Source organism: Lagenorhynchus albirostris, chromosome 6 (genome assembly GCF_949774975.1).
Source record: "Lagenorhynchus albirostris chromosome 6, mLagAlb1.1, whole genome shotgun sequence".
In the NCBI taxonomy this organism is placed as follows: domain Eukaryota; kingdom Metazoa; phylum Chordata; class Mammalia; order Artiodactyla; family Delphinidae; genus Lagenorhynchus; species Lagenorhynchus albirostris.
The window spans coordinates 51767612-51783783 of NC_083100.1; the positions used below are offsets into that span (position 1 = coordinate 51767612).

The window sequence follows — 16172 nt, forward strand, 5'->3', positions numbered from 1 at the left end:
ACTATATTTAAAACCTGTATTATTCTGACAATAACAGAAGCTTCATTATTTCAGATGGCACCCGATGCTGCCTTAGAGGAAACGATCTCCCAGACCTCATAATTCCTTGTCTGGTACTAAAGACATCGAGGAGAAAGGAATGAAGAAAATGTCCCTATGTAGCATTTCTAGTTCCGATCCCTGGCTTTGAGAAGCTGGATATTTCTGGAAGGATGTATGATAAGTAACAAGGCAGTACCTCTTCTGAATCATGGCTATCATTTCAGGGTGGAAGAATCTGACTCAGTCATAATGTGCTATTCCTCCCAGTGTTTGAGGGGATGGCTGGGACTTATTCTTGTGTTGTAAACCTTTGTGTTACACAAGCACGCATCTGCTTGGTGGCCCTGTGATAAAGGGCAGAGTGAAGACGTGCGGGAACATGGCTGTCCCACATCCCCTCTACTTCTCTAGAACCACGTTACAACTAAAGGAAACTAAGAGGTTCTAAAAGTAAACTTCAGCTTGACATTAAAGTTTAATTAAGACTTGTAGAAGAGCTGCCTATAAATAGACATTTATAAAATATTCTGGCTTGTAACCAAAGCATTAGTCACTGAACACCTTTGGGAAAGAAGTTGGCACTTAGACAAGCAACAGAAGGTGAAAGCACTGCATAAACAGCTAGGTTCCAAGACAACAGCAAATGAAAGAGAAACACAGTATTCACATTTCAACAGCGAGGCTGCTGGTCTGTTTTCCATTTTTAAGCTATTTTGCCACATTACCATAATTACAATTCTACTCTTTATGTGTGTGTGTGTGTATATATATATGTATACATCTTACTGTATCTTGATTAACAAGGTGCTGTCAGAAAGATACCCACTAGCTTTTTACATGAGACATAATAAAGGACCAGGTGCACATCTGGAAGTGTGACAAGGCCGAACCAGAGCTTTCCCCGGGAATCGCAGTTCATTCTTTATTAAAACATGCATAATGCAGACTTGAAATTTACAAAGCAGCCTAGAATCCATGTAATTTAAACAAATCAAGATACTGTGTACATACAGAATCATAACTTAATAAGTGAAAGGAAAAACAGAAAAATGATGTATTTCGGCACCAGGCTCTACGTTTTTCCTGAATGAACGCTACTGTTCTATTTTGTGAGAAATGCTCCCTAAGTCTTCATATAATTAATGCATTTTGCCTTGATAAGATGAATGACTGCTTCATAGCTAACATGTTTTTAATCAAGATGCTAGAACAAAATATAACAGAAATTGCTATGTACCCAGGTCAAGGTAATACGAGTCATTTATTTGACAAAAGACTAGCCTGCGGCAAAGTGCCCTCAGGCCCAAGTAAAATTTTGTCCTCTTTTTTCTTTATTACTGACTTCAGGGAAAAAAATAAAATAGTGGAAAATTCTCATCTACTGGGCAATATCAGATACCTGACATTTAAGAAGATTTCACTGAACAGACAAATTCACTAAGATGCCAAGGAGGATAGCAGAAGAACATGGATTGGAAGATAGAACTAGGAATTAGAATGTTTAGTGTATGAAGCATACGATTCCTCTTCCCCAAACTCTGTGACATCAGTGAGGCATATATTCCTACTATCCGCATTTTAAAAATGGACAGTTTTGTTACACTCACTCTTTTGGGGGTAACAGCACAGTGCGGTTACACACCGCTGTCTACCCAACAGTGAGTTCCCTTCTTAGCTGCTAACAGAACCCTGGATTCGCCAGGCAGTCGGCAGTATCCCCTTGATACTGCAGAAGCTAAGCCCCCAGCTCAGCTTCAGGGAGTGAATTATGATTGATCTACTATGACCGTGACGACTCCATCCTCTTTCAACCAGGATAGATCGGGGGCAGCATGTGACACCACTTTGGTTAATCAGAATAAGGCGTCTGCTCAGACACTTCCCTTCCTTGAAAGGCAGCCTCGGGAGGACACAGAATTTTGCTCCTGCCCCTTTCTGTTTACTGGGAACCTTGGTGCCCCAGCCGCCACAAGGGAAAAGCCAAGAGAACTGGAAAGATAACCATGAACCACGAAGGCCCAGATTTTGGTAGCTTCTCACTAAACCTGCAACCACCTTCTCCAGACTGCTTATTATGCAAAATAATTAAACACCTTTGTCTAAGTTACTATTAGTCCCGTACTCTGTTACTCACAGTTAAAAGCATTCCTCACTGATATGAAAGCACTTTTGTTCAGGAAAAACCTCCATCACTTACCCTGGAAGCATGACGGAGGCACAGAAGAGAAGTAGTGTCATTTAGATCAGTCATCTCTGCGAAAGACTCGATTTTAAATTACCTAGGTGATGGTTAATACCTGCTCTTCTATTTGTAATCTTTTAGATAAAGTCATATTTGTTCATTTTCACTTCGCACTGTAAGTCCATTTGAATGTGGTTTACCGTCCTGAGAATTTAGAGATTCAGGAGGAAGCCTCAACTTATCGAAAACATGAGATGGCGTGCATCAGCACTATTTAGTTTGCTGTCGGCAGTCTATTAGTGCAGTCATCAGAAACTCATCATACCTGAAGCAGGTATGTAGCTCTGAGACACAGAAATACCGCTAGTGCCAGCGGAGTTACAGTCGGGAGAAGGCATAGAACATATGGTTGCAATTTGCCTACCACGACCGAGAAGGCAGAGAGGACTCCTTGGAGGGAGAGGCAAATTGTTCTCTGAGAGAGCATCATTTACTAAAATGCAAAGTAGTTTGTCAGAACCCTTCACCCGTGGGCCTAAAAATTAATTCAAAGAGTTTTCATTTGAAAACTCTTCAAATAAGTTATTTACCTAATGGAAAGAGCCTGTAATCTTCCTAACTGATGCAAAACATGTGGGGCTTACACTTTACACTGGCCTTGAGGCCACTACAAACTTCATAGAACTGAAAACAACTGACCCAGGCACAGTCAGCAGCTATCTCGGGACATAAAGAAACAATAAACTCTGGACAAATAACCAGTACACGTGCAGAAAATGTTTAGAATTCACTGGCAATATTTCATTTTTTTATCCAAATGAAAACATTTTTATCGTGGTCTATAACTATTCCAACCATAATTTATCAAAAATAACACCTTTTCTCAAATCTTCATATGTACCAGGCTTTGTGCTATGCAATGCACTGGCCTGCATTATTGCATTTTATTTTTAAAACAACCTTACAGAAGCCCCAGTGGCCTAATGGATAAGGCATTGGCCTCCTAAAACAACCTTACAGAGTACTATTTTACCTTCTTGCCAATGAGGAAGAACGTTTACAGAGGTTGAAAGGCTTCTCTGAAAAGGTCATTCAGCTAGTAAATGGTAGATAGACTTGAACCAGGTTAGCCTGACTCCAAATCTAAACTCTAAACCACCACAACACTGGTTCTCAGATTTCAGCTTGATAAGAACCACTGACAGCCTTCTTAATAATGAACATTTCTGGCCTGGTCCCCACGGATTCTGATTTGGATGGTCAGGGGCCTAGGAGCCTGCATTTCTACCAAGCATCCCAGGTGATTCTCATGAAGGTGACTCAAAGACCACACCTTGAGAAAAACTGCCTTACCTTCTGTTGGCTGCCATACAAAATCATAATGGACTTGATATTTCGACTACAGGAAACATTATCACTTCAAATTAAAAATGCAATGTAGGTAATGTAATTTCTCGTGAGAAATACGTAATGAAGAAAAACTGATAATTCAATTACATTAATGATTTAATATCTTAATTCAGTAAGATATTATTTTCATTCTTCAGGAAATAAGCATTCTCAGTAATATTTCCACATAAATTTCAACATCTCATTTTTTTCACGGGCCAGAGGGACTGCAGTGAAAGATGACAAGGTAACTATGGAAGTGTCTGATTTGAGAAGATGAAAACACCACTTATTTGGAGCTTAGGTAATCTTTCCCACACAAAATACTTCTTCTTATCAAAGGCCCATGAGAGCCAAAGCACCAGGAAGACTAAGCATTTTAGAAAGAAAATAAATATGTGAATGGGAAGGTTATAAATTATTCATCTAATAATTCAACAAAGGCACCACAATTACATGCTGGATTACAAAGCAGTTAGCGGTTGCTGTTTTTGGACTATCTAAGCAGCCAATCTGGATAATTTAAGTATAAAGTCCAATTATCTATCAAATAGGTTAGGGCTTCTTGGCCCTCAACTGTGGATGCTCAAGGCTATCCTGGCATTGCCTAGGTGAAAAGAATTAATTTATTCTCTGCCATATGTGATCCCACCCCAGCAGGGTACTCAGTGCTGTTTGTCAACCTTTTTACTCATTCCTGGTTGATTCCCTATCCCATTTATCTTCACAGCTATTTTGAATCTTTTCCCATTCCCTTCACAAGGTCCCAAACCCAACCTCAGAGCCCTCACCTTCCATATACAAACCCATTTTTTATTCTGGCCATCCATTAATTCTCTATATTTCCCTCCCTTCCACGTTAAAATTTCTTAATCAATGTCAGCATCTATTCACAGCTTCTTAGCTCAAGACAAGGGGAATCCTAACTTCTTTCTAAGGCTAACCCTTCCACCTGAGTCTGATCCCAGGTACATGCTGTTTCCTTTAGAACCCTGTTCCATCCTCAGCAAACATCCAGTTGTCACCTACAGTGTTCCAGGCACTGTGTTACCTATTGGAAACGCAAGATGAAAAGACAGGAACCCACCTTAAAGCAGTGTACAGGATGGTGAGGAGACAAACAATAATAGTTCTGAGCACAGGTGCAATGGGACCAGGGCCACAGGAGGACTAGGTTTATGTAGCTGGAGACAAAGTGGGGGGGGGGGGCTTTACCTAGAAAACAGCTGAGATTTATAAGATAAATAAGCATTAATCAGATAAGTCAAAGTGAAAAGATACAGAGGCTCAGGAGAGCACGGCATGGCCACACAACTATTCTGCAATCAATGGAAAGAAGTCCTGTGGAATTGCTGAGGAAGTGCACTAAGGACTTTAGATGTTAATGAGCTACTGAAGCCTTGCTATCAAAAGTGTAAGTTAGAGAGGTCACTCTGGAAACGTCTTGGTAGAGGAATTTGAATAACGTAAAATCAGAGGCCAGTAGCCCAGAAAGTGGTAAAGCTCAGTGATTCAGGGAGGATATTGAGTGCCTGATTTGGAGCAATAGTAGTAGAGATGGAGAAGTATGATGGATAAAAAACACATCTGGGTGGTAGTATTATAGGACTTGGTAATTTATTTGATGTCAGGGATAAGAGAGAGAGAAGAATGCAGGTTGAGCTCCAGGCTGTTGGCTTTGGTAACTAACTAATGGTTGTGTCACTGGTGGATAGTGACTGGGCACCCAAGACTGCATGTCTGTTAGCCAGCTGGATGGGTGGGTGTGGAACTCAGAGACACTGATTTGGGCATCAGCAGAGAAGGCAGACCAGGTGAGGTTGTGGTTGTGGGCAAGATTATCCAGGGAAAATATGGGAGTGTGAGAAGGAGTGAGAGAGGGCTATTAAGGGAGCCAAAAGAGGCAAATTCAGAGGTCCTCCAGACACAAGTGAGAAGGAGGGCCTAGAGAAGTAAAAGGAGATTGGGAGTAGGATGGCATCCGGGAAATTAAAAGACATTGAAAAAAAAGGAAGTGAACAGCTGTCAAATTCTTCACAGGACAGTTCAAGTAATATACGAAGTGTCTCCTGGATTTAAGCAGACTATTTCTTTGTTCAATTTATTCTTTTCCCTGCCTTTGATCCTCACACTTGTTTATATCTTCCCATAATTAAATAACATTTGATAAATACATAAAAATTCAGTTGAACCTACTTGTTCCTAATAAATTCTCCTTCCCTTAATCACTGATGCTGCCATTTAGCTATGACTGCACAGAAATTTCTGTTAAAATTTGCCAGCGACATCCTTTTCTCCCCCACCAGTCACATTTTAAGTGCCAACTTCCATGACCTTTCCTCAGTCATTATGCTCTCTGATTGCTACAAAATCACAGCATTAGGTCCCTCTTTTTACATTCTCCATTGGCTATTTCACCTTGGAGGTGGTTTTCTCTTAGTTCAATGAAGATACTTTTTCAGTCTCCTGGAGTTAAGTCCTTATTCTTTTTAAGCTCTTTAAATAGAATTTACCCACCCCTCTCAAGATTTGATCCTTAGTTCTTTGTGAAATTCACATTTCCATCGCAGGCATTCACATAACTAATGTGAAGAGGACCTCCAAACATAATCCTGAACTAGATTTTCCACTGCAGAGCTACATATAGAAGTCTCATCAAATTCAACACACCCCAATTTAAACCTGCTTCCTCTATATCCCTACCTCCCCCAAACAGTCTCCCATATTCCTGCCCTGTCAGTGATGCCTCCATGCCCTCTTTCACTTTCCATACACAACCAGCTCTTAACCTGAAGTGTGGATTCTATCTCTCTGGTCCTCATGTTCACATCTTTCCTCTGACATGCAGAACAATTTCAACAGAGGGGATATAGACATGATACAGAATTACAATGGTTTATTTCCCAACATAAATAATGATAGCAATCAACATTTATCCAGTTTGCACTGTGTGCACTATTCTAAGCACGTTTACATGTATTTTCTTTTTCCTGTTTCCCTTCTATGAATTCAGAAGACAAAGATGATTTATTCCCTTTCAAATGGGTCACATATATATTTAGGGATATCTTTGTTTTGTACATCAATCTGAATTATGTAACCACTTTTTGGATGATAAAATACTAAGCATTATGTAGTAAAGGTTAGCTCATTTTGAACCAAAACTCTCTTCACAGGCACTTACAGATGTCTGAAAAATAACTACAATTATAACAATAACCCAAAGGACATTTAAATCCTGAAATATCTTCCGAGTTATCAGTGAAAGGTTAAAATCATGCTTGATAAAACCATGGTGCTAACACATTCTCATTCTTTTGAAAAGTGGTAACCTTTGAGTGTATACTTACGTGACTGCTGTATAGAACACTTAGTCTCTTTCAGCAGAATGAGACTGCTGTTCTTTTCCAGGTCTTTAAATGCTGCTAACCCCCAAGGATTAGTTCTTAGTCCTTTACTCTTTAGAACCCACATGCACACACCCATTACCCCATCCTGATAAGTAAGCAGAGAGCCAACTACACTCACCTCAAAAATCCAATTTTTGCAGAAACCTGTAAATCGGCAGAACAGTTTTCATGCGCACAAAATCTTGCAAAGTTTATCTGGAAATAAAATATGACAGTACTTTTTATCTTAGTTCAAATCAGTAGGTATATTTCTAGGTTTTTTAAAGGATAAAATATCTATGACACATGAAAAAATAAAATTAATATAGCAAATTGATAATCCCTTTATACCTTTTGAAGAGTTCGATTTGAGTATCAGTAGGTTCAGATGACAATTCCAGGGCTAAAGGAACCACGTTCTTTCAATAGGTAAATTTAAAGCCTAAGTTTGCTAAGCGAAAGAAATAACTTCTTTCTTTCATAATAGTTGTATAAAAAGAAGTTTAATCAGACTGTGGTAGTAACCTCTGTAAATGTTTAGAACCTGTGCTGCCAAGATTTTCTTCGTTGAGTCCCTCTCGATTTTCTGGTGCTGCCGTTTGATCCCGCCTATTATGCATACGCATGACACTTAATTCTCACAGATGGCAGAACAGTGATTTTATATTGGTTGAAAATAATAAAATTTAGAAATTTTACTTTGAGGATACAGTGAATAAAAATAAATGATAGTTTATCAACAGGTTCCAGAATTTATTTAATTCTGAGTATTTTAATAGGACCCAGAGATACTGCAAGGTACACAGGAAGCCCTGAGGTATAATCTGGACAAAGGAAAAATAGAGAGATACAAAAAGAAAGGAAGCTGAGAGGAACAGGTGAGAGAGGGAGAGATGCAGACAAGAAAGAAATCTAGAAAGTCAGAGAAGGAGCCAGGCACATGAAATGTGAAGTGGGTAGAGCATTGTCAAATGGCACGTCAGACCAGAGACTGCCTATACCAGCGGGAGCAGCGGGAAAGTGTAAATAGTTCTCTAGATTATTAATATAATTTTTTTCTACTTCTCTTATTCGTAAAGCAGGTGGCTTGAAGAATCAAAATGTAGCTCATTTGTAGCTCATTCTAATATAACTACAAACTGCTAAGGTTTGGGCTTATGTACTTTACAATATTGAGAGGTTCATTATTAAAGACATTTAAAAGTAGTTGATATTGAAAACTGAAGTTCAACAGAAGAGTGAAAAAAACCGACTTCCAAAAATATTTTCAAACAAGGCTATAGAAAGACTTTGCTCTTAATTTATTATCTTCATTTGATCTAGTATTGTAGACCAGACAGTGCTGACTGTAAGCTCAAATATGTTAAAGCGACGTAGGGGCAATTTTATCTGGACAGGATATGAACAGGACCTTTAAATGTCCCTTTCATCTTTTGCATTCTGTGTGCCATTACTGAATGTTTTAATGAATGCTTTAACCATGGCCCCAAACATCCTGTTGACTCTGTCTTTGTGTTGTTGGACAGTAAAAGTCTGAACAACTGGACTCCTGGGAATAAACACACAGTGAGTGAAACTGATATATTTTGGGATACATTTTATTTATTTTAAATTTTTTTAAAAAATCATCATTAGAGTATAATTGCTTTACAATGGTGTGTCAGTTTCTGCTTTATAAAAAAGTGAATCAGTTATACATATACATATGTCCCCATATCTCTTCCCTCTTGTATCACCCTTCCTCCCACCCTCCCTATCCCACCCCTCCAGGTGGTCACAAAGCACAGAGCTGATCTCCCTGTGCTATGTGGCTGCTTCCCACTAGCTATCTATTTTACATTTGGTAGTGTATATATGTATATGCCATTTTCTCACTTTGTCACAGCTTACCCTTCCCCCTCCCCATATCCTCAAGTCCATTCTCTGGTAGGTCTGCATCTTTATTCCCGTCTTGCCCCTAGGTTCTTCATGACCTTTTTTTTTTTTTGATTCCATATATGTGTTAGCATACGGTATTTGTTTTTCTCTTTCTGACTTACTTCACTCTGTATGACAGTGTTTAGGTCCATCCACCTCACTACAAATAACTCAATTTCGTTTCTTTTTATGGCTGAGTAATATTCCATTGTATATATATGCCACATCTTCTTTATCCATTCATCTGTCGATGGACACTTAGGTTGCTTCCATGTCCTGGCTATTGTCAATAGAGCTGCAATGAACATTGTGGTACATGACTCTTTTTGAATTATGGTTTTCTCAGGGTATATGCCCAGTAGTGGGATTGCTGGGTCATATGGTAGTTCTATTTTTAGTTTTTTAAGGAACCTCCATACTGTTCTCCATAGTGACTGTATCAATTTACATTCCCACCAACAGTGCAAGACGACGGTTCCCTTTTCTCCACACCCTCTCCAGCATTTATTGTTTGTAGATTTTTTGATGATAGCCATTCTGACCGGTGTGAGGTGATACCTGATTGTAGTTTTGATTTGCATTTCTCTAATGATTAGTGATGTTGAGCATTCTTTCATGTGTTTGTTGGAAATCTGGGTATCTTCTTTGGAGAAATGTCTGTTTAGGTCTTCTGCCCATTCTTGGATTAGGTTGTTTCCTTTTTTGATATTGGGCTGCATGAGCTGCTTGTAAATTGTGGAGATCAATCCTTTGTCAGTTGCTTCATTTGCAAATATTTTCTCCCATTCTGAGGGTTGTCTTTTGGTCTTGCTTATGGTTTCCTTTGCTGTGCAAAAGCTTTTAAGTTTCATTAGGTCCCATTTGTTTATTTTTGTTTTTATTTCCATTTCTCTAGGTGGTGGGTCAAAAAGGACCTTGCTGTGATTTATGTAATACAGTGTTCTGCCTATGTTTTCCTCTAAGAGTCTGAAAATGTCTGGCCTTACATTTAGGTCTTTAATCCATTTTGAGTTTATTTTTGTGTATGGTGTTAGGAAGTGTTCTAATTTCATTCTTTTACATGTAGCTGTCCAGTTTTCCCAAAACCACTTATTGAAGAGGCTGTCTTTTCTCCACTGTATATTCTTGCCTCCTTTATCAAAAATAAGGTGACCATATGTGCATGGGTTTATCTCTGGGCTTTCTATCCTGTTCCATTGACCTATATTTCTGTTTTTGTGCCAGTACCATACTGTCTTGATTACTGTAGCTTTGTAGTATAGTATGAAGTCTGGGAGTCTAATTCCTCCAGCTCCATTTTTCTTTCTCAAGATTGCTTTGGCTATTCAGGGTCTTTTGTGTTTCCATACAAATTGTGAAATTTTTTGTTCTATTTCTGTGAAAAACGCCATTGGTAGTTTGATAGGGATTGCATTGAATCTGTAGATTGCTTTGGGTAGTAGAGTCATTTGCACAATGTTGATTCTTCCAATCCAAGAACACAGTATATCTCTCCATCTGTTTGTATCATCTTTAATTTCTTTCATCAATGTCTTATAGTTTTCTGCATACAGGTCTTTTGTCTCCTTAGGTAGGTTTATTCCTAGGTATTTTATTCTTTTGTTGCAATGGTAAATGGGAGTGTTTCCTTAATTTCTCTTTCAGATTTTTCATCATTAGTGTACAGGAATGCAAGAGATTTCTGTGCATTAATTTTGTATCCTGCTACTTTACCAAATTCATTGATTAGCTCTAGTAGTTTTCTGGTAGCATCTTTAGGATTCTCTATGTATAGTATCATGTCATCTGCAAAAAGTGACAGTTTTGCATCTTCTTTTCTGATTTAGATTCCTTTCATTCTTTTTGTTCTCTGATTGCTGTGGCTAAACTTCCAAAACTATGTTGAATGACAGTGGTGAGAGTGGGCACCCTTGTCTTGTTCCTGATCTTAGAGGAAATGCTTTCAGTGTTTCACCATTGACAATGATGTTCACTGTGGGTTTGTCAAATATGGCCTTTATTATGTTGAGGTAAGTTTTCTCTACGCCTACTTTCTGGAGGGTTTTTTATCATAAATGTGTGCTGAATTTTGTCAAAAGCTTTTTCTGCATCTACTGGGATGATCGTATGGTTTTTCTCCTTCAATTTGTTAATATGGTTTATCACATTGATTGATTTGCGTATATTGAAGAATCCTTGCTTTCCTGGGATAAACCCCATTTGATCATGCTGTATGATCCTTTTAATGTGCTGCTGGATTCTGTTTGCTGGTATTTTGTGGAGGTTTTTTGCATCTATGTTCATCAGTGATATTGGCCTATAGTTTTCCTTCTCTGTGATATCTTTGTCTGGTTTTGGTATCAGGGTGGCCTCACAGAATGAGTTTGGGAGTGTTCCTTCCTCTGCTATATTTTAGAAGAGTTTGAGAAGGATAGGTGTTAGCTCTTCTCCAAATGTTTGATAGAATTTGCCTGTGAAACCATCTGGTCCTGGGCTTTTGTTTGTTGGAAGATTTTAAATCACAGTCTCAATTTCAGTGCTTGTGATTGGTCTGTTTATATTTTCTATTTCTTCCTGGGTCAGTCTCAGAAGGTTCTGCTTTTCTGAGAATTTGTCCATTTCTTCCAGGTTGTCCATTTTATTGGCATATAGTTGCTTGTAGTAATTTCTCATGATCCTTTGTATTTTTGCAGTGTCCGTTGTTACTTCTTTTTCATTTCTAATTCTATTGATTTGAGTCTTCTCCCTTTTTTTCTTGATGAGTCTGGCTAATGGTTTATCAATTTTGCTTCTGTTCTCAAAGAACCAGCTGTTAGTTTTATTGATCTTTGCTACTGTTTCCTTCTTTTCTTTTCCCTTTATTTCTGATCTCATCTTTATGATTTCTTTCCTTCTGCTAACCTTGGGTTTTTTCCTTCTTCTTTCTCTAATTGCTTTAGGTGTAAGGTTAGGTTGTTTATTTGAGATGTTTCTTGTTTCCTGAGGTAGGATTTTGTATTGCTATATACTTCCCTCTTAGAATTGCTTTTGCTGCATCCCATAGGTTTTGGGTCTTCATGTTTTAATTGTCATTTGCTTCTAGGTATTGATTTCCTCTTTGATTTCTTCAGTGATCTCTTGATTATTAAGTAGTGTATTGTTTAGCCTCCATGTGTTTGTATTTTTTACAGACTTTTTCCTGTAATTGATATCTAGTCTCATAGCATTGTGGTCAGAAAATATACTTGATATGATTTCAATTTTCTTAAATTTACCAAGGCTTGATTTGTGACCCAAGATGTGATCTATCTTGGAGAATGTTCCACGAGCACTTAGGAAAGTGTATTCTGTTGTTTTTGGATGGAATGTCCTATAAATATCAATTAAGTCCATCTTGTTTAATGTATCATTTAAAGTTTGTGTTTTCTTATTTATTTTCATTTTGGATGATCTGTCCATTGGTGAAAGGGGGGTGTTAAAGTCCCCTACTATGAATGTGTTACTGTCAATTTCCCCTTTTATGGCTGTTAGCATTTGCCTTCTGTATTGAGGTACTCCTATGTTGGGTGCATAAATATTTACAATTGTTGTATCTTCTTCTTCTTGGCTTGATCTCTTGATCACTGTGTAGTGCCCTTCTTTGTCTCTCATAATAGTCTTTATTTTAAAGTCTATTTTGCCTGATATGAGAATTGCTACTCCAGCTTTCTTTTGGTTTCCATTTGCATGGAATATCTTTTTCCATCCCCTCACTTTCACTCTGTATGTGTCCCTAGGTCTGAAGTGGGTCTCTTGTAGACAGCATGTATATGGGGCGTTTTTTGGTATCCATTCAGCCAGTCTCTGTCTTTTGGTTGGAGCATTTAATCCATTTACATTTAAGGTAATTATTGATATGTATGTTCCTATTACCATCTTCTTAACTATTTTGGGTTTGTTTTTGTAGGTCTTTTCCTTCTGTTGTGTTTCCTGCCTAGAGAAGTTCCTTTAGCATTTGCTGTAAAGTGGGTTTGGTGGCACTGAATTCTCTTAGCTTTTGCTTTTGTGTAAAGTTTTAAATTTCTCCATCAAATCTGAATGAGATCCTTGCTGGGTAGAGTAATCTTGGTTGTAGGTTTTTCCCTTTCATCACTTCAGGGATACATTTTAAAAAGCTGTTCACTGTTTAGAATGCAGGATCCATCTCAAAATGCACATACAGTTAAGTTAAAAAGAGAAACTGTTGTGTAACATAGATACACGTTTATAAATGAGTAAAATCTGACTAACAAGACATGAGTGAATCTGTGGGTAGGGTGACTGAGAGGGAGACAAACTGAAAAAGAAGGAGACAGAAAATGAGAAAGATAAGCTGAACACACATGACGATGCTGAATAACTCATGAATGCAACTCACTTCCATTAGGAGTGCTCTCTGGAAATATATTTTCTTCACTGGCAAGGCATCAAGGAGAGAAAATTAACATTTTATGTATATGGGAAACCACTGTTATCACTAAATGCATATTTAAAAGTATTCAATTCAATATCCTAAAGGGAATATAAAAAATAAAGAAAAATGGAAAAGACATACCGTAAATCTTTTTTATAAAAACATTATAATTTTAAAGAAATTTAGAGGGAGTTCATTTCCTCAGAACTATGTACTATTTCAAAAAAATTTCTTCAGTTATATGTCACATGATGTTTCAAATAAAGGAAAAATTTCCTACTGTTTTTGCAATGATGTCTTTTTCTTTTTTCTGCTGAAGAATTGGCTGAAGTGGTGGGAATTCCTCTGTACTTCGTTTACTGATGACATGATGCCCCAGGTGGTAAGCGGCTTCAATCTGAATTGGGGTGAGGATGTCCCGTACATCTTTCTAAAGAAATTGAAAGCCATATGAATTAATAACAAAAATAAGCATCTAAATAAAAAATATATATAAAGTCCCTCCTTTCCTGCATAAGGTCAAACACAATATATGGAAGTCAGAAAATCCTTTCCTTTTAAGCTAAATTGTTAAAAAATTGAACTATTTTCACACATTACAAAAGCAATCACATTTATTAGGAAAAAGAAAAAATGCATTAAAAATGAAAAACCGTAACTATCCAATAATAGTTATGCAGGTCTACATTTTGGCATATTTTCTTCAATGCTATTTTCTATGCATACAATTTTCTTATTAGTTGTTACAGTTTTTCTACATTTATTGTGCTTTTACACTTTACAAAGAAAGAGTTCTTGGATTTATTTATCAATGATACAGGAATTGTAACCCATTTGGAATCCATTCTGCTCTGTATGACACTCTTTTAAGTTTAATATCTTACTAATTTTTTACACAGCATTTATCATTCTTAATCTTCTTTATATGTAGTCAAAAAGTCTTTGAGTGATTAGGTTTTTAAAATTTATTGTCTTCTGCCCCCCAAGAAATGACTCTTGAGTTTATTACACTGGTTGTCAATTCATATATTTTAATCTTTATTTCTACATGCAGGCATTATTTTTCTCTCTTTTAAAAACATTTTCCCATGAACTTAAAATTTATTTCATCTTTTCATTTGATTATTCAATAGCCCCTTCATTAAATGGGAATATACAACATTACTATCAAAATTATTTGCTAACATAAACATGCACAAACACTAAAATAACTGACAAGAAAATAACTTTGAAGTAATTTGGCATTCAATTAAGAAAACACTTCCCTAAAGAGTAAAGGTGTTCTAGAATCCCAAGTCTGTGAAAAAAAAAAAAAATGGAAGTCAAGTAAGATAAAAAACATGGCATCTCTTAGAAAGCGCTTCTCAGAGCAGCCCTGCCTATACAGATATGAGATTTTCAAAATATATTGAACAAAGCAGACTCATTTATTTTTCTCCCTATCTAAGAGGATGGGCAAATAAGATTCCACTATAAAGTAATCCATGAGGATTTATAACAGAATTCAGTTGACAATTTAAACTGCACGAAATAAGACATGTTGATGGCAAATCTATAGAACAAGTAGCTTATGCACAACAAAAATTAAAAGTAGATATTATATCAGGATTTGAGAGAGAAGCTCACGATCAGCAGATACAGTCCACCTACACAGGAACTATGCAGTTTTTCTTTTTCTTGGTATTATAATTGTTACTATACTCAGAAGATATTCAAAGAATTGGTCACACACCTTGTCTTTCACAACAATTTAAATGTAAAGCTTGGCTTGACTCTACGTTTCATATGCCCGTTTCAATTTACATTTCTTCTGATTTAAAAAAAAAAATAGATTCATCAAAGTCCCACTAAAGAAACTCAAGTGTTTTCATTGGGACTAGACATATTAATTTTAACCATAATTGAGCTTTATATTTATGAGGTTTATATTTACACTTAGTGAGTTCCTTAGTAGATCTATGACACTGTAATTGACAGACCTCCTACTGAATAATGTCAGCGGATTTCTATTTATCTAGACAATTCAGAGTTGGAATATAGCTTAAACATTTCTGCCTAAAAGCAGATTTCCAAAGCTCATAAATTAACAATTCCTACTGAATAGAAAAAAATACCTATCATACAGATTACTGCTATGCTATTTATGCCTATAGTAACTTTTGATAAAAATCAATGAAGTTAATAAAGATGACATTTCACATAAGACTACACCTATCCTATGTCTTTTATGTAATTATAAAAGAGGATGTAATTGTTTCTTCTCATCATTTACAACATTATATATAAATATATATATATATATATATATATATAAATTGGTTAAAAGCAAGTGGTCTGAAGGTAGAGTACTGGGGTTCAAACCTCAGGTCCTTCACTTGTTATCTATATGTAACCTTGGGCAAATTACATAATCTGTCTATGGAACTATTACCTCATCTGAAAATGGTTGGTAATAATGATAATGAAAATGATGATTACGACACCTATACCTTATTGTGAGGATTCAATGACATAACGTACGTAAAACACTTAGTACAATGCCTGGTACGTATTAAGGTCTCAATAGATGTTAAATATTATAATTATTATGTGTATATTACTGCAAAATGTAGCTATATAAGCCAACCAAGGAATTACAGAAGTTCAATTTCTTATAATAAATTCTGGTGACTATTTGGAAGGAATAAGAAAAAAGAAAATTAGTCTATTGCCAACCAGTGAACACTAAATAGAAAATGAGCTACGTTTTCTACTAATACAACTATTAGACTTGTATTAATTAAGTGGTACCTGGAAGATGTGTAGCATGACTCAGAGTACTCAAGATCTCTCATGGTTTTTCCATTCTCACACATGGAGATGT

The 16172-nt window shown here is 36.7% G+C and overlaps 1 protein-coding gene across 1 annotated transcript in view; it reads right to left on the minus strand.

Moving 5' to 3' along the window:
* The window catches only part of ITGA4 (integrin subunit alpha 4), an 83686-nt gene that overhangs the window by 17665 nt on the left and 49849 nt on the right, over window positions 1–16172 (minus strand). The window contains exons 16-17 of the mRNA XM_060151400.1: window positions 13590–13739; window positions 7142–7218 (exon numbers count right to left, since the gene is read on the minus strand). Of these exons, the coding sequence (XP_060007383.1) occupies window positions 7142–7218; window positions 13590–13739 (227 nt within the window). The remainder of the gene's footprint in view (window positions 1–7141; window positions 7219–13589; window positions 13740–16172) is intronic.